At 34.4% G+C, this 22,100-nt stretch overlaps 1 protein-coding gene across 1 annotated transcript in view; it reads right to left on the bottom strand.

Annotated features, from left to right (window-relative positions):
* The window catches only part of LOC127701049 (A disintegrin and metalloproteinase with thrombospondin motifs 18-like), a 101,398-nt gene that overhangs the window by 65,672 nt on the left and 13,626 nt on the right, over positions 1-22,100 (bottom strand). The window contains exons 2-3 of the mRNA XM_052204824.1: positions 19,965-20,016; positions 3,923-4,227 (exon numbers count right to left, since the gene is read on the bottom strand). Coding sequence (XP_052060784.1) covers positions 3,923-4,227; positions 19,965-20,016 — 357 coding nt within the window. The remainder of the gene's footprint in view (positions 1-3,922; positions 4,228-19,964; positions 20,017-22,100) is intronic.

The following is a 22,100-nucleotide window of genomic DNA, read 5'->3' as shown; positions in this document are numbered from 1 at the left end:
TTCTAAGATTTTTATGTTTTCTTTTGAAATATAATCTGCTATCAAAAGGGTCGACAAATTATAACCGAGAAAACATATTTCTTACAAAATGCATGGTGTGTTTTATTCTATGCAATTTGTACATATTACTCTTTCAAACAGCTCGTTTATCATTTATGCAATAAATGAAAATAAATAAATATAAATTTCAACTTTTAAATTTATATACTGCATATTTCATAGCTAAAGTTAAGGTCCAATTTTGAAATAGCGTAAATATTCGGCTGTATAAATCCATTTCGCTAAACCAATTCACTAATATAAACAATTATATTGGGATGACCTTCTTACATTTTTCCTTTTTTGTCGTTTTTCAACTTTAATATCAACATATTATATATACTTTTCTTGCATCTGTCCTATTTGGTTGGATATAATATTTCATTGATATCGTATCATCTTGTCAGTCATCTAGTTGTCTCATTGGCACTCATACCACATCTTCTTATTTCTAATAAGTTATTTATTTTTTAAGTGCAGTTAACGCGTCAAACGTAAGTCACGATCGTTAGAATACTAGTACTTTAATTCTGCAGGGATGGACATTTTATTTTTCGGCGTTTTGCATTTGCGCCAATCTGCACATCATTTCGTACGCGTACACGACTACTGAATATCATTTCGCACGCGTACATGACTTCTTAATGTTATCTCGTACATGTACCAGACTACATAATATCATTTCGTATGCGTACATGACTACGTAATATCATTTCGTATGCGTACATGACTACGTAATATCATTTCGTATGCGTACATGACTACTGAATATCATTTCGTACGTATAAATGACTACTGAATATCATTTCGTACGTGTATATGACTACTGAATATCATTTCGTACGGGTACATGACTACTGAATATCATTTCGTATGCGTACATGAACACTGAATATCATTTCATACGCATAAATGACTACTGAATATCATTTCGTACGTGTATATGACTACCGAATATCATTTCGTACGGGTACATGACTACTGAATATCATTTCGTATGCGTACATGAACACTGAATATCATTCCATACGCTTACATTACTACTAAATATCATTTCGAAAGCGCATATAGATATAAGAAGATGTGGTATGAGTGTCAATGAGACAACTCTCCATCCAAGTCACAATTTGTAAAAGTAAACCATTATAGGTCAAAGTACGGCCTTCAACACGGAGCCTTGGCTCACACCGAACAGCAAGCCAGAAAGGGCCCCAAAAATTACTAGTGTAAAATGTAAAACCATTCAAACAGGAAAACCAACGGTCTAATCTATATAAAAAACGAGAAACGAGAAACACTTATGAGCCACATCAACAAACGACAACCACTGAACATCAGGTTCCTGACTTAGGACAGGTGCAAACAAATGAAGCAGGTTTAACGTTTTAATAGGCGCCAACCTTCACCCTACATGAAACAATAGTGTAACATCACAACAAAGAAAGACATACTATAAAACATCAATTGAAATGGCTTAACTCAATGATTAATTAGATTACTTAATATAGTTTCGTACCTGTACATGACTACTTAATATCATTTCGTATGCGTGCATGACTACTTAATATAATTTCGTACGCGTACATGACTACTTAATATCATTTGAGTACATTACATTTGAATAAAAGACAACTTATCAAACAGTACTCTAAATAACTACTTGTAAAATATTCGCCGCGTAAAGAAAACCCTATCAAAATGTACCCATAAATGACTACATAGTTCTTAATTATTGACTGATCGTATATATCGTGCAATTACTAAGCCTTAAACAAAGGATCCATAATGCACTTTGTATAAATGTATATATATATATATATAATTAGTCGGAAATTTAGGCAAGCAATGTTAGATCTGCATATTGATGTGACTGCATAATATTACGACTGACAAAAACATTTGATACGCAAAATATTCTATCTACATACCATCATACATCATGCACTGTATTATAGCACTATATGAAGCCGACGAGGAAAGGTATACTCGACTAACGATAACTAAATTTTATACAACTAAGTTGTCTGACTTATTTAGAGCACTGGGCACAATACAGGCGGTGTTGCAACGATATTTCTAAAGCATGGATTCAAATCTTACTGTATGAAGAACAGATGTTTGTCGGTAGATTTTGTTAACTTTGGGATGACCTTCTTACATTTTCTTTTTTTTGTCATTTTTTAACTTTAATATCAACATGTTATATATAACTTTCTTGCATCTGTCCTATTTTGTTGGATATAATATTTTATTGATTGAGTATCATCTTGTCAGTCATCTTCTGTATAGAACTATTTACAAGACAAGTTATATACAATGCTAACCACTAGTGTCACGAAGCAACATAAACATGCTGGTTATTCTTTGATTGTTAATCACTGCATTACGCAACATCAACTAGTTCATATCTGGATTTGTTTACAGTTTGTAATAAGTCACATGTTATATCTAACTTTTGAAGTGACCCCCTTACCAATCGGTTCTTTCTTTATCTCAAATTACATATTAGTTGCCCTGATATTTGTAATTATCAATCAGTCAATAAATATTTTTAAACAAATTTTATCTGGAATGGTTTAAATTTATCGTACGTGAGACTTTAAAGTTTCTGTTGGCGAAATTATATTGAAATACATTAACAAACATAATAATAAAATTAGGATGTACTCGTTATACCCAAGTGCTACATGTGATTACTCCTTCCAACATGAGTATCATACCATAGCATACATTCCAACAGATTTTGGTCCACTATTTACAAAGCGTTCTTATGGAGAGTTGTCTCATTGGCACTCATACCACATCTTCTTACATGTATTACGATTCAATTTTAACTTAAAATTATTGAAGCAAACTATTCTCAGATTAACAACCGAAAGAACAGTATCCTTTCAAAACCGACTGAAGCTATTAAATGAAAATAAAACTTTATACATTTGTGGCGTCCAAATTGTTTTTCTGGATTTACCCACACAAGGAATGACAAAACCCAAAAAATTGAAGGCCAAGTATGAATAAGTGAGCCTCCTCATGGGGTTTTTGATTATGTGATTACTTGGCCGTTCTTAAGTGATTATTTGATTACCCGACCAAGTATTTCATGATTATATGATTATTTGATAATATAGGACTTTATTTTTGATTATTTGATTATCTTGTTAAAAAAAATAATTAATGATTATGTGATTATATTGGCCAAAAAAATTGTGATTATGTGATTACTTGGACACCCTCATGAGGGGCCTCATAAGTACTTGAATACATGAAGAGCTATATGACCAAAAGGGACAATAAATGAATAGCCAAAAGGGACAACAAATGAATAGCCAAAAGCGTCCATCATAAGCAAAATTTGATAAAACCCTAGATCCAATCCTGAAACTGTATTTTGTGCCTTTGGTGTTTGCAGTACAATTCATACAAGCAGATATAAAAACAAACAAAAACAAAAAATGAGAAATGGCATTGTTTAACATGCGAAATCACCAATACATTTTAACAGAATTTTACCATGGATAGAATTTAAAGGACAGTTATGAGTGTATGATTTATTGACGTCCAAGAATGCTTTTTGAAAAAATAAACTCCTTGCATGTATTTACATACACAAAAAGGCTTAATATACTCAGAAACGGAAACGATGTCTCAAAATGGCATATCGTATTATAACTATAAATTTATAATCAGATGCCGTTGTTTTGAAAGAATATTTTGTTACTTGGGGATCATTGTTAAAGAAAATAACTAACCTACGGTAATTCTAGATCAAAATGTTAGCTGATCCAAATCCATGCTCATTACAATCATGCAAATGAATAACAGTTTAACACCTGGCAATAAAGCATGTGTAACAAATTTAGTATAGTGGATGAAAAGAACTTACCACACCATCACATAGGGATACAGCAGCTTTTCCTCTCCTTGAAGCAACTTTCCCTTTGAAATAACACTGTTTATCAATACTTTCAGATGATGATGATACATTGTAATATCGATATTGGACATAGGAATGAGGTGCTACGAAATGTTTATTACGTCTAAGATGAAGCTGGAATGTTTGATTGAAAGCTGTGAAATTTAAAAACAGGTCGTTCCTGAGTTGTGGAGCACTACGGCGGTGTCTCTGGTTGGAGTATACAGTCGAAATATAAGGTTCGTCTGATATGATAGGGTATATCAGTTGGTAATCTGAAGAAAAGAAGTTTTAAGTCAATTATCAAACACGAATTCAATATCTATGAAGCTAATATGAGTAGGATATATATAAGGTAAATGTGAATTAAGGATATACAAGGTCGAAGTTTATGAGTCTAATATAAACGTACAGTTTCGATTTCTGGAATAACGACGGTTATGTACGACATCAAATTTAAGAGGAGCCAGTGCATATACCATTTAAGAGCAATAAATAAAGGCAACAGTAGTATACCGCTGTTCGAAAATCATAAATCGATCGAGAGAAAACAAATCCGGGTTACAAACTAAAACCTAGGCAAACACATCAACTTTAAGAGGAAAACAACGAAACAACAGAAACACTGAAGTGAACAAAAAACAAACAACAATGCAACACACACAGAAACGAACCATTAGATATAGTTTATCATTATAGTTTAAAACATTATTAAAGTATCCTGATTAAACAGAACAGTTGAAATCATCTGAGGTGGTCAATTTTGGCATCAGAACCTGCGATCTTTAACCAATGAAAATGAAAAAATAAACATCTAGATTATTAAGTGTCTCATACATCATTAAATTTTTAACTTTGGCATACACCTAGTGGTTGTGCTTTTAAACACAGCTAAATACAAACAAACAAATTTCTTTCAGATCACACAACTATTTGTCGAGAAGTCTCTAATTAGTTAAGGCATTCTGTGCACTTAGTGGGAGAATTATAATTAGTATGTTGATGATTACATTACAGCATAATTTAACACAGTTTTTATGCTTAGTAAAGAAGAAAGATAGATTTTAATGCATGTGATCGTTTGATCTTGTACTATTTACAATGTCGAATCAGGTCTTTTATCAAATACATCAGTTGATATTCAAGTGCATGATTATTCTCTGTTTTTGGTGGTTGAAACAGATAAAATGTATGACCATCATAGAAAAGATGTTACATCTCTATTCAACCGTATCACTCAGTTAAATAATGGTCAAACATACATGCAAGAATGGAAAATATGCAAAGCAATACAAGAAAATCTCAAAATTTAAAATATATTCACTTGAAACACGTCACATATAAAAAGAACTGACGGTCACATTCCTGACATTCCACAAATATCACTTCTTCCCGTAAGTAAACCAATGAACTTCATAGGAAGAATAAAATGAAGCTAGCATTATCGTTTAACTTCATGTTTATCCTGGTTCCCGGTACTACGTTCCAGGTAATAGCTGTTATATTGGTATATGTGTAACATACTGAATATTGCGATCGGGAACCAGTCTACTTCATGTTCTGCAATAAAGATGATGTATCCTCACTAAATAACTCGAAATTTGGTGACTTTGTTGAACGCATCTATCGGAACGAGCTTGAAATAAAGGATACAACATAAACAGTGAAGTCGTCATCATATCTTGATTTACATCTAAAAATTGACAATGAGGGTCGATATCAGTTGAGAACAAAACTTTACGACAAAAGAGATGATTTCAGCCTCCCAATTGTGAACTTTCCATTTCTATGTAGCAACATTCCAGCAGCGACTGCATATGGAGTATATTTGTCCCATATTCTAGAGCTTGCATTCCTTATCATTCCTTTGAAAATTTTACGGACGCCATCACAAATTGGTTGACCGTTATGGAATAGCTGTTTCACAAGTGACGACATATATATGTTCAAATTGTCGTAGCCACAATCCCATTCTCTTCTCCTTGAATGTGACCTACCGAATTATATTCATCACGGCGGGTGCAACAACTGGAACAGGATCTGCTTAGCCTTCCGGAGCACCTACGATTACCCGCGGTTTTTAGTGGGATTCGTGTTGTTTAGTCTCTAGTTTTCTATATTGTGTTTAATATACTGGTATTTGCCATGGCATTGTCTGATGACAGTTTGCTTTCGACTTATGAGTTTGAATATCCCTTTGGTATCTTTCGCCTCTCTTTAACTTCATGTTCTACAGTTTATGGCGGTTAGAAAATCACAGAATAGTCGTATATAAGACATGTGCAGGCTTATTTATTTAAGGAATGACTGTAATATTTTTTCTGTCTATGAGGAAATAACATCAAAAATGTAGTGCACACTGAATAACACGCGTAGCGGGTTATTTAAAAGTGTGCACCACATTTTTTAGGTTATTTCGAATAGACAGAAAAAATATTACAGTCATTTTTTATAATTTAATTCTAAATTTCATTTTAAACCGGAGTAAACCATGAAAAAACGTTGATGACGTCACGGTCACATGACAAAATTATGTCTATGAGCTGATAAAAAAAAACAACGTCAGCCAATCAGAAGACGCGTTACATCCAAAATTAAATTATTGTGTTTTACGTTTACAAAATATATTTTCTAGATAGTCAAAGGGCAAGGTTTGTGTGTATGTTTCACGGGTTGTACTATACTCATTTTATGCCTTTATCAAGTACGGCTAATTGGAATACGTCTCATTCGTTGTTTGTCTTTGTAAGCACGTCCATGTTTTGAAGGAGTCTGTAGTACAGTCAATTTTTTTTATAATTCCTGAAATCTTCATTTATGTATTATCAAAGAAAAAATCTTATCATGGAATATCTTAAAACCTTATCATAATAAAAAATAGAGATATGCTTGACATTTTAGAAAAACACCAATTAAATATTTTGATTTTATTAATTCCTACAAGGAATATCAATTTTCACTATAGTGAACAGCGGCGGAATTCATATATACCAACTGTTGATCTGGGGTTAAGCATTTCTGTTGTAATACTTCCCCACCTGTTAATTTACAAGATACGTTAATTGGTATAACATCTTTCCAATTTACAATTATTTTAATGCAAGGAAGGGTAGATTATATCATATGAAGATAAGTAAGTTACCTAGTTTTATCTAGAGCATTGCTTATTTCCTAATTGACGAAAAAAGCCATGTGTTTATAGTTCCTGGGGCAACACATTCATCTTTTTAGCATAAATGAATTATGGGTTATCGTTGTGATATTTATGATAGGAAATGAATAAATTTTTATGAATGTCGGCACAACCGCCCTTAATTATAAGAAAAAAAAAACTGAAACAAAAGAATTACATCTCAAACTGGTCTAATAAGAAAGAACACCTTGTGTGGTTTTGATGTAAAATTATTTGAAACGTATCTTATCTAAAATTTCACAGAAAATATAAATATGAAGAACAATTTTCTTTAAAGGTAAATGTTACTTTCTAGTAAAAAAAAAATGCCAAACGTGCGTTTTGTCTACAAGACGCTCGAATAAAACAGTTCAAAGGCCAAATAAAGTATGGAGTTGAAAAGCATTGAGAACCCAGCATTCCGAAAGGTTACCTTTAATATAAACAAAGACTTATAGTTACATAGTTTTTTTTTCTAGAGCGTTGCTTGTTTCCTAATTATCAAAAAAGGCCATTCAATTTTAGATTAGATACATTTACGATAAAAGAGATGATTTTTCATTTCCTATTGTTAATTATCCATTTTTAGATGGTGACGTTCCCTTGGCACCATCTTATGGTGCTTGTATATCTCAACTTGTTCGATTCGCTCGTGTTTGTAACAACGTATTTGATTTTAACGAAAGAAATCTCTGTATTACTGAAAAATTATTAAACCAGGGTTTTCGATATCACCAACTTGTCAAAACATTTACTAAATTTTATCAAGGACATCAGTCGTAAATATAAATCAACATGCAGACATCTTATGCGTTCAGGTATTTCACATCCCATCTTTTATGGTACTATTCTATGCAAAGCACAAACATGTCGTCATTCACCTCAAAAGCTAATCAAACCTTTAAACAGATTTATTCAGAAGGGATATACTGTTGTCAGGTCATCAAAGATGGCATTTTTTGGAATTCATTTTGATTCACCCTTATGGTCTTTGCATCGGAAATAAACACATTTATTCCTAACGGGAGGGATTGTGCATGATGAAGTTAAATTGAGTTCTGGAGCTGGCATGTCAGTCACTGTTAGTTGTCCTTTGTTAATTTATGTTGAGCATTGCAATTTTGCTTCGCTTCTTCTGTTACTTATTCTAACAATGGACTCAGACTTCTTTTAAACTGAGTTTTACTGTGCACAATGCTGTGTGTTTGTTTATTCCTCATTGGCTAGATGTATAGGAGGAGGTTTGAGATCTCACAAAACATGTTTAACCCTGCCGCATTTTTGCGCCTGTCCTAAGTCAGGACACACAAAAAGCAAAGGAACAGCGCTTTTATTGCTGTTCTTCATCTCAAACTCACAGTAAAGCCTTCAATACGGAGCCAAAAAACTCTCACCTCACTGCAAGTTTAAGACGGCCCCTAGCACCGGCCTGAGCGGAATTCTTTGCAAAAATAATTTGGATAGACTTTGTAAGATGAAACATCACCTAATCGAGCCCAGTTTGTATGATTTTTTAAAATTTTGGTACACTTATATTTTTCGGAGTTTAGTGTGACGTTCATTTTCGCTGAATTAGTATACATTATTGTTTAGGGGCTAGCTGAAGCCCGACTCTGAGTGCGGGATTTTCTCGCTGTGTTGAAGACCCATTGGTGGCCTTGGGCTTTTTTTTTGCTCTTTGGTCGCGTTGTTGTCTTTTTGACACATTCCCGGTTTCCATTCTTAATTTTAAACATATTCAATGAAAAAAAGCGCAGATATAAGAGTAAAAATAAATCGCAAGAGTGATCATAATATCACCCGATTCTCATAATAGTGCTTGTAATGGAGTTCTGGTAACACCGATGATAATACTCGGTAATAAATGTTCATTTGGCCATACATTATCCTGCATTTGTGATGATTAGAACAATAGTCTACAAAACAAAACATAGTACACTAAAGGTGGAACAACACGAACCCATCCAAAAGGGAGGCTGATCTCAGGTGCTCCGAAAGAGTAAGTAAATAAGTCGTTATTCATCAATTATTTTGTAATGCTTCTAACATTTCTACATTTCCAAAATGATTCATCAAAATACATTTAACCAAGAATTATGAGATTCGCAAATCTACAAATAAAGCCACTGCCATAACAATCGGACTCAAAATGGAAATTAAACACCCCGAAAAGAATGACCGAAGAGTGGAAACCGTCGAATGAAAACACAAAAGAGCCGCCAAACAATCTTGAAATATATTATTACTAGTATTCCAATGAATTTAGTCACATCAAAACACATCTTTATTATCACGCTGGAATCAGTTTAATTGGCTACTGGGATATAAAAAAGAAGATGTGGTATGATTGCCAATGAGACAACTCTCCACAAGAGACCAAATGACACAGAAATTAACAACTATAGGTCACCGTACGGCCCTCAACAACGAACAAAGCCCATACCGCACAGTCAGCTATGAAATGACAATGTAAAACAATTCAAACGAAAAAACTAACGGCCTAATTTATGTACAAAAAATGAACGAAAATCGAATATGTAACACATAAACAAACGACAACCACTGAATTACAAGCTCCTGACTTGGGACAGGCACATACATACAGAATGTGGCGGGGTTAAACATGTTAGCGGGATCCCAACCCTCCCACTAACCTGGGACAGTGGTGTAACAGTACAACATAAGAACTAACTATAAAAATCAGTTGAAAGAGGCTTAACTCATCAGATGGATAAAAATACAAATACTACAAATACAAGTGGACGTGGCCGGGTACTTGTACATTCAAACAACAAAAAGACACTAAGTACAGATCTGAGAGTACTCGCAGTTACTGACAGCTAGTTCAAAAACACTAACAACTGGGATGGTGACACAAAACAAAACATGAAACAGATAAAAGCACACCGCTTTTGCAGAAGAACTAAAACTATGTTTTATCCTAGATTATACAACAGAACTTACAAATCTATGGTTCGTCTTATATTCTAATGTCAATTTAACAAATAATAATTAGTGTAAATCCCAAAATGTCGGATCATGATCACTTATACATTGCCATAATCGTGTACAAAGATCATTTTCTCCTCATGTGAAATTAAAGTTTCGTTTATGATATGTAAATATGTGAAGATAGTGTATTAACCTCTAAACCGCAAATGCCTACCATGCAAGTGTTCAAATACAGACAAACGAACAAATGCGTGACTACAGTCATCCTATTCGCACCTTTATTTCGGGGGAAATTAAAATGAACATCACATAACCCATAAAGCTTTCGTTTATATATATATGAATACTGTTATGCTTAGCAAGACGAATTTGCAAATTGCGTGTCGAAGTTTATTCACAGAAGAAGCGCCAGATTTATTATTGCATGCAAAAAGTGCACGCCTCTAGATACATGTACAACGATATCTATATACACAGAACTATCGTTACTTAAGGAGTAAAATGGACTTCGGATTTTTAAAATAGTGATACTTTTATAAAGGAACAATCGAACATATTATTTTTTTTTAATTTGATTAAATAATTAGTATCCCGGTGAGTATCAAAAAAACAAGAAATGATTTTTCAATATTTATACAAAATTTCGGAAAATTTGATAACATTGCACCGCACGTACCACTTCAGAGATAGACATCCTCGCAACAATTCTGTCTCGGTCTATATGCTTTTACGATATCGCTGGCATTACGTTTTAATTTGATCGTTTGGAAAATAGCAGTGTATCAAACAAAATTACATGAATATGTAATCAAATCTACGTGTGAAAAATTGATTTATCGACATTTTGTACTCTATGTCTTCACCTTTTAAACATAAGACGTTTACTATGTTACTTTTATATACTTCATGTGGCAAGATAAATTGCAACTCATATTTTGAAATTAATGCACTATACTGGGTAGAACAAGAATTCAATGTATAAAAATACAAAATCAATCATTACCTGTACGTCAATTTTTTTCACTACAGTAACTGTCTCCGTATCACTCTTATTCTGATATGTTTCATAGGCGAACCTTGCCTTCAATTCTCAAGTATACCGCAGGTGTTTGTATTGATACACAATTCGTCTGCGTTAAAGTGCCCCTAAGTATTGCTTGATAGAGACTTGATAAAAGTACCACTAAAATTTGGAAGCTTAAGCAAAACTGCGTTAATTACATTTATATACAAGTTCATTTGTAGATATATATATATATTAACGTCTGAAAGGAGAAGGTGCTTTAAGGAACAAAATTTACACCATCTCTCACTTTTTTTATTATAATGTTTTATATGGTATGCATGATATGGAACTTTCAAAACAATAATATTAGATCAAGCTTATATCGTTCCCTCAGTTCGGAATTCAAGTTGTTGAAACCTTTAACGGCACCACCACCTGCGCTGTGCCCTAGATTGCACGGCGAACTAGGTTACTTAAATAAAGTACACAGCGAACTAGGTTACTCAAATAAAGTACATGGCGAACTAGGCTACTCAAATAAAGTTTTTGTTTGGCGGTGATAGCTTTCCCCTTCAGCTTAGTCTAGAGTTGTAAAATAGTACATGGTCTATCAACTCCTGAATAAAGCATATTTGTGTAGCTCATATTTTTATGTATCTTTAAATCGTAAATTGATTAGGAAAAGACAAATCAAGGTAACGAACAGAATTTGAAGGAATCGTGTGAACTCCAGAAGGAACGAGACCGGGTGCGAGTGAGAACATGTTGAAAAACACATAAATCAAAAGTTGCAACTTCATAAAAGTAACATTTTAAATAAATTATTTCCTGATGCGTAAGTTTGACTTTAAAATTATAATTTTTAAACATACAGTGCAATGGTACTGCATGGTGTTTTTTTAGGTATCCGCTGGTTTATAATTTTGTTTTAGATATTGCCGCATTTATACCAGTTTACCTTCTCATTTTTTAGACTATTTAAAAATTGAAGGTGTGATTAATTCAGAAGGAGAGGTTCACTCATAAGCATAAGCAATCAATGGTTTATTTGCTTATCTCTCCGAAGTACCTGCATTATAAGTGTCAGACCACCAATTGACCCACTTCAATTTACAACATATGTAAAAGTACCCTTCCCTGACAAAAATAGTGCTTTTGATGTCATTGTTTGCCTAAACTAACAAACAAATTTGCAGAAATGAAACTTTTGGTGAAAGAGAAATATTTGTAGATCCTTTTGAACCAAAATTTACTTGTCCATGATTTTGCATTAAAAATTGAGGATTAATGCGATCCATAGTATACTTATTTAAGATTTCTAGAAAACCAGGGGTTATTTTTAGTAGCAGTTGACTTCCGAATGATGGTTTTTCACTGCAAGACTGTATACATTGGTTGAAAATTGGCATATAGAGAGGTGATACATGTACAATTCAGAATAAACTTGGTTTCTGTGAAAGTAAACTTAAGGTAAAATATTTAGAAGTTGTGAAAATTGAAAAATCTAGTTGATTATATTGGGGTTTTGAATTGGTGGTCTGACACCTATATCAGATCCGATTTGTATTGTAATTAACATTTACCAATGTTCGGTTTTTAGTTTTGTTGCATTTATTCACTGTTAAGATCTTTGTATTTAGTTTTTATTTGTTATGGTCTATTTCAGTCTGGACAGTCTCCTGTTTGCCAATTAAACTCTCGGTCTTTGATTCCTGGTCAAATATATATGTGTCACTTCGTTAGTCGTCTAGATGTATTACTAAAGCTGAGGGTAGTATACTTCCGTTACTGATAACAAAACCTCTTTTGAATGTCCCGTTTACACTGGCTATTATATCAAATAAGTTGAATTGGTGGATTGATATTCCAACCGACATTTAGTTGTCAAATGTTTTATAAATGTGTTTCCATGGTAGCTGATACTGATATAAAATGTAAGTTTTATTAGATCTACTTAGAGGCATGCGTAAAACATCTATCAATATTTCAATTTCAATATTGGATATATTGTATATATAATTTTCGTTAAATAATTCTTTTTTTAGTGAATACTTTCATCTCATATATCCCTGCATTTGAACTTGAAATTAAGGACACTAAAGAGCCAAGGTTTCCAATGCTTCATATTTCGATTTTGTTCTTGAGATTGAAACTGATTGAAACTGAAAGCAACTGAAAGTTTAAATCTATGGCAAACCCTATAAATCAGATTTCCTATTGTCAACTTCCCTTTCTTTAGAAGTGTTTTACCATCAGCATGACCTATGGGACTTAGCAATTTTAGATGAAACAATGACAGAATTTGTATGTGCTTTTTCTCAGTTTAAAGATATTATTAATAGTTGATAAAACACATCAAAGATACCAGGCTAAATAATTTGTATGCCAGACGACCGTGTTTTCTACAAAAGACTCATCAATGACCCCCAAATTACAAAAAGTGAAGAGTAAAAGGTGTTTACTCAAAAGCCACTTAATAAATCACTGTTGCTTCAAATTTGACACTTGCACTGGCTTTGACTAGGGAATGATGTGACGGGTGATTCGTAAATGAAAAGTGATGTCTACGCTGTCGACATACCTAGTATTCATGCGATTCCTATTATGTTTACTCCTTTTTGATAATTTTAATTATAAGATATTAAGTCAACTTCGGTAAGCCTTTATATTTCATCTTTTGCCAAGATCAGTTGTACTGCTAAGTTGCATTTCATCTTGCGGTAAGCCATAGTCACATCTGACTCATGTAACGAATGTCTGTCATTCTTTATGCGAGTTGCAAATATTGACACCATATAAAAAGTGTGAAGTGCATGCAAATTCCCGAGACATCTTAAATTACCATTGCACCTCACGTATCTCTTAAGAGATTGACGTCCTCGCAACAGTTCTGTCTCAGTCTTTATTTTAACGATGTCCTTGGCATTACATTTTAATTTGATCGTTCAAAAATAGCAAAGTATCGAAAAATATTACATGGAATATGTATTCAAATCTATAGGTGAAAAAATGATTTATTGGCATTTCATATTATAGGTCTCCACCCTTTGAACAGAAGACGTGTACTATTTTATTTTACTATTATATACTTCATGGGCAAGATAAATATGATCGCACATTTTTTTTAAACAAGAATAAATGCAACATACTGAGTGGAACTATAATTCAATGTATCAAAAAAACAAAATCAATCATTACCTAGACCTTTTTTTTTCGTCTACAACAAACACTCTTAGTCTAATATTGTTCACACACAAACTTTGCCTTCAATCTCTAAGTTATATATACCACAAGCTATGCTATTGATTCATATAAGTATGGGTTAAAGTGACCCCAAGTATTGATGTCGGAGACTCACTGAATGTACCACTAATTTGAAAGCTTAGACACTGTTAAGGTAATATCATTTTTGTATAATTAAATACAAATATACGTTTACCCCATCACAGACTTCATAGATATTTCTTTCAAATAATATCTTTAATATTGAGCTTCAAAACAATAATATTAGCACAAATGTACATTGTTCCATCAATTTGTATTTCGACCTCAACTGGTTGAAAAATTATAACGGTAACACCACATACGCTGTGCCCAGCGTCCTAGACCAAACAGCAAACTAGGCTACTTAGATACAGCTTTTGCTGGTCAGTGATGGCTTTCCTCGTAATATAGAGTTGTAAAATTGTAAAAAAGATGTCTTAAGTTGTATGGAGTGACCATAGCTGTACATTTACTTTTCTTTCAATGCATCGTTAAGCTAAACAATTTTAGAGAGCAAAAAAAAAACAAAAAAAAACAAAAGTAACAACCTCACAAAAATAGTATCTTAATAGCTTATTTACGGATTCGTAAGTCTGACTTTCACTCCGGTTTTTGGGGGTGGTTTTCGTGTTGCGTAGTCGTTAGTTTTTTATGTGTTGTCTGTTTGTCTGTTGGTCATTTTTCGTTTTTTCCCTTTGGTATCTACCACCTCTATTTTTAAATTATAATTTAAAGCGTCCAATGCAATAGTACTGGTTAGTGTTATTTATGTTTGCGCTTGTTTGTCGTTTTGTTTTACGTATTTCTGCTTTTATATTTTTAATTTATTTATTTGGTTTTTCCCTTTTATCCTGAATGATGAATTCAAAATGGGAGAAACGCAAAAACGTACATGATTTTTATGCTTATCTTTTCATGATATCTGCATGATATCAGACCCGATTTGTATTGAAATTCACAATTTTTTGTAATGATCGTTGTATTGAGTCTATATTTGTCCTGGCATTTTTTTTCTTTTTGGTCGGTCTCGAAACGCTCACTTTCTGATTACTGGTCCCTTATAAATTTGTCACTTCGGTAGTCGTCCTGATTAATTACAAAAGGCGAGAATACTATCCCTCCGTCACAGATAGCCTAAACTTATTTTTGAATGTCCCATTTCATACTGGTTGTGCACTTTTATTCGTTGCTACTAACTGCGCTCTCCTGTTAGCCGGCTTGGTCTTGAACGCATTGAAACACAAGTTTAACCAGACCTTCTCTGACAAGACATACCATGTCCTTTGTATCTTCTCAGTGAGTACTTTCATTCATATCGTTTATCCCTGCACTTGAACTTATCAAGTTTATGTCAATACAGAACAACATAGACAAGAAGATTGCAATTGCTTTATGTCTCTTATTTAACTTGAAATTTAAGCTGATAGCAAATGAAGGTATAGATCTATAACAAACGCCGTGATTTTAAGTTTCCTTTCGTCAACCATCTATTCTAGAAAGGTAATTATACCCTCTGCCTGAACCTATAGCGTTTACAAATCTCAGTTGACAGAATATGTAAGTGCTTGTTCTCAGTAAGACGATTTCACTAACTGAAAGTTCATGATGCTTTATACTTGTTTTGGCTTTCAAACTTTTTTCATCTGAGCGTCATTGGTTGGTCTTGTGTGGACGAGACGCACGTCTGGCGTATTGAATTTTAAGCCTAGTACCTTTTGTTAGCTATCATTCGTGTGTTTCTTTGTCCTATATGTTCTCCCATTTATTTGTATTGTGGTCCTGTCATGTGATGCTGTCGTTTTGGTGTTGTGTTTGACGTTGCCATAAAAGCGGGAGGTTTGGCATGCCACAAAACCAGGTTCAACCCACCATTTTTTTCTTAAAATGTCCTGTACCAAGTCAGGAAAATGGCCATTGTTATATTATAGTTCGTTTCTGTGTGTGTTACATTTTAATGTTGTGTTTTTGTTGTGTCGTTGTTCTCCTCTTATATTTGATGCGTTTCCCTCAGTTTTAGTTTGTAACCCGGATTTGTTTTTATCTCTATCGATTTATGAGTTTCGAACAGCGGTATACTACTGTTGCCTTTATTTAGTCTTTAGTTTTATGATGTAGTGTTTTGTGGACTCGTTTGTATTTTGTCGCCTTTAGTTTTCTTGCCATAGCGTTGTTAATTTTTCTTCCATGTATAAGTTTTGATTATCCCTTTGGTATCTTCTGCCTCTTTTTTACTAAATCGAAACCCTAATTTGTTGAAAATAAAACTTCATGACAAAAGAGATGATTTCAGCTTCCTAATTGTGAACTTTCTATTTCTATGTAGCAACATTCAAGCAGCGCCTGCATACGGAGTATATATCTCTCAGTTGATACGATATTCGAGGGCTTGTATTTCCTATCATGATTTCCTTGATAGAGGGTGGCTGCTCACAAGGAAGCTAGTAAATCAAGAGTTCCAAGGTAAGAATTTGAAATCATCCCTTCGTAAATTTTACGGACGCCATCACGAGTTAGTTGACCGTTACGGAATATCCGTTTCACAGATGACAACGAATATGTTCCAATTGTCGTAACTATAATCCCGTCCCCTTTTTAGCTCACCTGGCCCGAAGGGCCAAGTGAGCTTTTCTCATCACTTGGCGTCCGTCGTCCGTCGTCCGGCGTCGTCCGTCGTCGTCCGTCGTCGGCGTTAACTTTTTACATTTTGAACTTCTTCTAGAGAACCACTGAATGGAATGAAACCAAACATGGCATGCATGTTCCTTATGAGGTGCTGACCAAGTGTTGTTACTTTGTAGCCGATCCATCATCCAAGATGGCCGCCAGCGGGGGACTTAGTTTAACATAGGACCCTATGGGAAATGCATACAAATGACTTCTTTTAGAGAACCACTGTATGGAATGAAACCAAACATGGCATGAATGTTCCTTATGAGGTGCTGACCATGTGTTGTTACTTTGTAGCCGATCCATCATCCAAGATGGCTGCCATCGGGGAACTTAGTTTAACATAGGACCCTATGGGAAATACATACAAATGTCTTCTTTTAGAGAACCACTGAATGGAATGAAACCAAACATGGCATGAATGTTCCTTATGAGGTGCTGACCAAGTGTTGTTACTTTGTAGCCGATCCATCATCCAAGATGGCCGCCAGCGGGGGACTTAGTTTAACATAGGACCCTATGGGAAATACATAAAAATGTCTTCTTTTAGAGAACCACTGAATTGAATGGAACCAAACATGGCATGAATGTTCCTTATGAGATGCTGACCAAGTGTTGTTACTTTGCAGTCGGTCCATCATCCAAGATGGCCGCCAGCGGGGGACTTAGTTTAACATAGGACCCTATGGGAAATACATACAAATGTCTTCTTTTAGAGAACCACTGAATGGAATGAAACCAAACATGGCATGAATGTTCCTAATGAGGTGCTGACCAAGTGTTGTTACTTTGCAGTCAGTCCATCATCCAAGATGGCCGCCAGCGGGGGACTTAGTTTAACATAGGACCCTATGGGAAATACATACAAATGTCTTCTTTTAGAGAACCACTGAATGGAATGGAACCAAACATGGCATGAATGTTCCTTATGAGATGCTGACCAAGTGTTGTTACTTTGAAGCCGATCCATCATCCAAGATGGCCTCCAGCGGGGGACTTAGTTAAACATAGGACCGTATGGGAAATACATAAAAATGACTTCTTTTAGAGAACGAATAAATGGAATGGAACCAAACATTGCATGAATGTTCCTTATGAGATGTTGACCAAGTGTTGTTACTTTGCAGTCGGTCCATCATCCAAGATGGCCGCCAGCGGGGGACTTAGTTTAACATAGGACCCTATAGGAAATACATACAAATGTCTTCTTTTAGAGAACCACTGAATGGAATGAAACAAAACATGGCATGAATGTTCCTTATAAGGTGCTGACTAAGTGTTGTAACTTTGCAGTCGGTCCATCATCCAGGATGGCCGACAGCGGGGGACTTAGTTTAACATTGGACCCTATGGGAAATACATACAAATGTCTTCTCTTAGAGAACCAGTGTATGGAATGAAACCAAACATGGCATGAATGTTCCTTATAAGGTGCTGACCAAGTGTTGTTACTTTGCAGCCGATCCATCATCCAGGATGGCTGCCAGTGGGTGACTTAGTTTAACATAGGACCCTACGGGAAATACATACAAAATGTCTTCTTTTAGAGAACCTCTGAATGGAATGGAACCAAATATGGCATGAATGTTCCTTATGAGGTGTTGACCAAGTGTTGTTTCTTTGCAGCCGATCCATCATCCAAGATGGCCGCCAGCGGGGGACTTAGTTTAACATAGGACCCTATGGGAAATACATACAAATGTCTTCTTTTAGAGAACCACTGAATGGAATGAAACCAAACATGGCATGAATGTTCCTAATGAGGTGCTGACCAAGTGTTGTTACTTTGCAGTCAGTCCATCATCCAAGATGGCCGACAGCGGGCGACTTAGTTTAACATAGGACCCTATGGGAAATACATACAATTGTCTTCTTTTAGAGAACCAGTGAATGGAATGGAACCAAACATGGCATGAATGTTCCTTATGAGGTGCTGACCAAGTGTTTTTACTTTGCAGTCGATCCATCGTCCAAGATGGCCGCTAGGGGGGTGGGGGTGGGGCTTAGTTAAACATAGGACCCTATGGGAAATACATACAAATGTCTTCTTTTAGAGTACCACTGAATGGAATGAAACCAAACATGGCATGAATGTTCCTTATGAAGTGCTGACCAAGTGTGGCTACTTTGTTGCCGATTTACTGTTCAAGATGGCCACCAGGATATTTTATTAAATAACGGGACCAATATTAATCCAAATTTGGCCTCAATCATTATTTGGGTATCTGTTATGATTTTTATCTATCTTTACATGATTTCTAAAACCAAAGTAGAGTCAGGTGAGCGACACAGCCTCTTGAGAGCCTCTAGTTACCGAATGTGACCTACCGAATTAGACTTATCACCGGATTTGTAGTTACATGAGCAAAGCGACGGGTGCCACACGTGGAGCAGGATCTGCTTTCCCTTTCGGAGCACCTCGGATCACACACAGTTTTTGGTGGTGTTCGTGTCGCTCAGTCTTTAGTTTTCTATGTTGTGTTTTGTGAACTGTTGTTTGTCTGATGGTCTTTTTCTTTTTTTAGCCATGGCGTTGTCGGTTTATTTTCGACTTGTGAGTTTGAATGACCCTTTGGTATCTTTCACCTCTCTTTTGTGACTAGTTACCTATTATCGCGTCTTAGTTGATACTCAATATTGGTTTTGACACGGGGATGGTGTGAGTGATTTATGGGATTTATATTGTGTCCACTTCTTTTTAATATACGATAAATTTAAAGATATTTAGTAAACTTGTTGCCGAGATCAGTTGTACTGTTAAGGTGCATTTCATTTTGTGGGAAGCACTAGTCACATCTGACTCATAATGTATGTCTGTCATTCTTTACTTAATGATATCACTAACACGTTAATGTATCATGGATGTTTGGTACTTTATTTAGTTGCAAATATTTACACCACAAAAAATGGTGAAGTGCATCTAAATTCCTTAACCTTCTAATATTACCTACCTCGAGGTAGCAGTTTCCCTGAGTTTGTTCCTAATACTGGTAGGGTTAGATTCTGAATAAAAAAGAAATGATATGTTTTGCTTTAATTTTTATGCAAAGCCCAAGTTGAACGATATAAAATTGTAACGTAAGTGAGAGAGAGAGAGAGAGAGAGAGAGAGAGAGAGAGAGAGAGAGAGAGAGAGAGAGTGGGAATTTATGGTATAATAATAATGACTCACGCTACTTAGTATTTAAAATCAGCTAAATAATAGTACATTGAAAGTTAGGCACACATAGTAACATATTTTCAAAACAGGAGAATACAAATTCTATACACTTCATTTGGCTTCGTTATGCTTGACAAATTCAATTCTTACAAGGAACAAATGGTTGACATAGGATAAGGTATACATTTCTTCTAAACGATTGGCTCAGAGGATTTCCCTTGTTACCTTAACAATGTAAATTGCAAATACTACAGCAGACACATTGTAATATGGTGGTCAATGACGGACTTCTTTGATAAAATGTTTTTTGTTTTAAGATTTCAATAGACCGTTGGAAATCCAAATGATCACATATACTAGTTTTGTTGAATCTTCTCTATACTCTTAATTATACCTAATAGTTAATATGAACCCTCGAAGAACTACACCAAAACAAAATCATATTTTAAGTATTTAAAATTATTGAAATTATGTTTATAAATTTTCAATATTTTAACATTTCTCATGTTCATGAGTGTTTTACATATTCCAACCATTGGAAGAACACAACATAATAAAAACAAAAAGCATATTTTTCCCAAACTCTTGAACTTTTTCTCTCTCGCTTTTTTAATTTTAAACATCTTTTATCGGGAATCAACATTAGAATGATCAGTTGGAAGAGTTCAATTTTCTTGATACGACTTTGAGCAATCAACTTTCAATCGATCACTCTTTCTTTCTGACATTTAGTTATCTCCAATGTTCAATTAGTAAAAGTTTTTGTCACTGTTGTACCGTCTTAACTCTATTTTATTTACTCTGTTAACTAACAAGACTAAAATCTGTTTGTTATGTATATATCTGATACTTATATCTCATCAATATCTGTGACGTATAAAACCAGGCTTAATCTACCATTTTCTACATATGGAAATGCCTGTACCATGTCAGGAATATGACAGTTGTTTTCCATTCGTTAGATATGTTGGAAATTTTGATTTTGCCATTTTAAAAAGGACTTTCCGTTATGAATTTCCGTTGGAGTTCGGTATATTTGTTATTTTACTTTTTGCATGCGGGGGGGGGGGGGGGGGGGGGGCAATGCAAGCACAATGAGACGACTCTGAAGTTCCATAACACCTTTAGATTCATAATGTTTGTATATGTACTTTGATTTGAAAATAATATCTCTTGAATAATTTCATACTATGGTCTTTGTTTGTCATGCCTGAAACATTGTATGCTATAATTGAACCTGTCTTGTAATATATGACATTTATAGTCTCCATTGATTGTGAAATTAATTAAAAATTGAAGTTTATTGTAATTATGTCCTTAAGATGATTCAAAACTGTTTTAAAGATTGATGTATGAATACCATTTGACAAATTATTTCTTTATTCTTTTTGTACAGATATAATGTCGTCTATAAAAACAATGTAATGATCGCTAATTAGGACAATGGTTTTTGGAAAAAAAAGAACAAAAACATTACTGATATCAATAAATCACTTAAAATGAACCATATTTGATTTATATTCCACGTTTATGTATGATGTATTACTACATTCACCATAATTTATGTTTATGCTATTACAGGCAATAAATTTCGTAGTATGATACACAAACCGTAGAGAGCATGAGATGAAAACCGTTCAGTTATAAAAACTCCAGCAGGTATACAACCGGAAATTGTAAGCACTGACTTTCTGGACCAGATAAAATATAAAAAAAAACTTTCAGTCGGAAAAAAAGCAAGACAATGGACTGGTCTATCAAGTTGAAATTATACATGAAAAAGCGATTCACAAATGCAAGAAAAATATAGAGACAAACTAACTCGCCATCCTTGACAATTGAAAAGCTAGATACATTTCCACATTAAAACTTCTTTCATTCATGGTAATAATTGAAATTTTACTCGTTCGACGATAAACATCAATCAA

Source organism: Mytilus californianus, unplaced genomic scaffold (assembly GCF_021869535.1).
Source record: "Mytilus californianus isolate M0D057914Y unplaced genomic scaffold, xbMytCali1.0.p SCAF_5, whole genome shotgun sequence".
NCBI lineage: Eukaryota > Metazoa > Mollusca > Bivalvia > Mytilida > Mytilidae > Mytilus > Mytilus californianus.
Note: the sequence above shows the minus strand (reverse complement) of the source record. Positions and strands in the feature narration are given on the sequence as shown.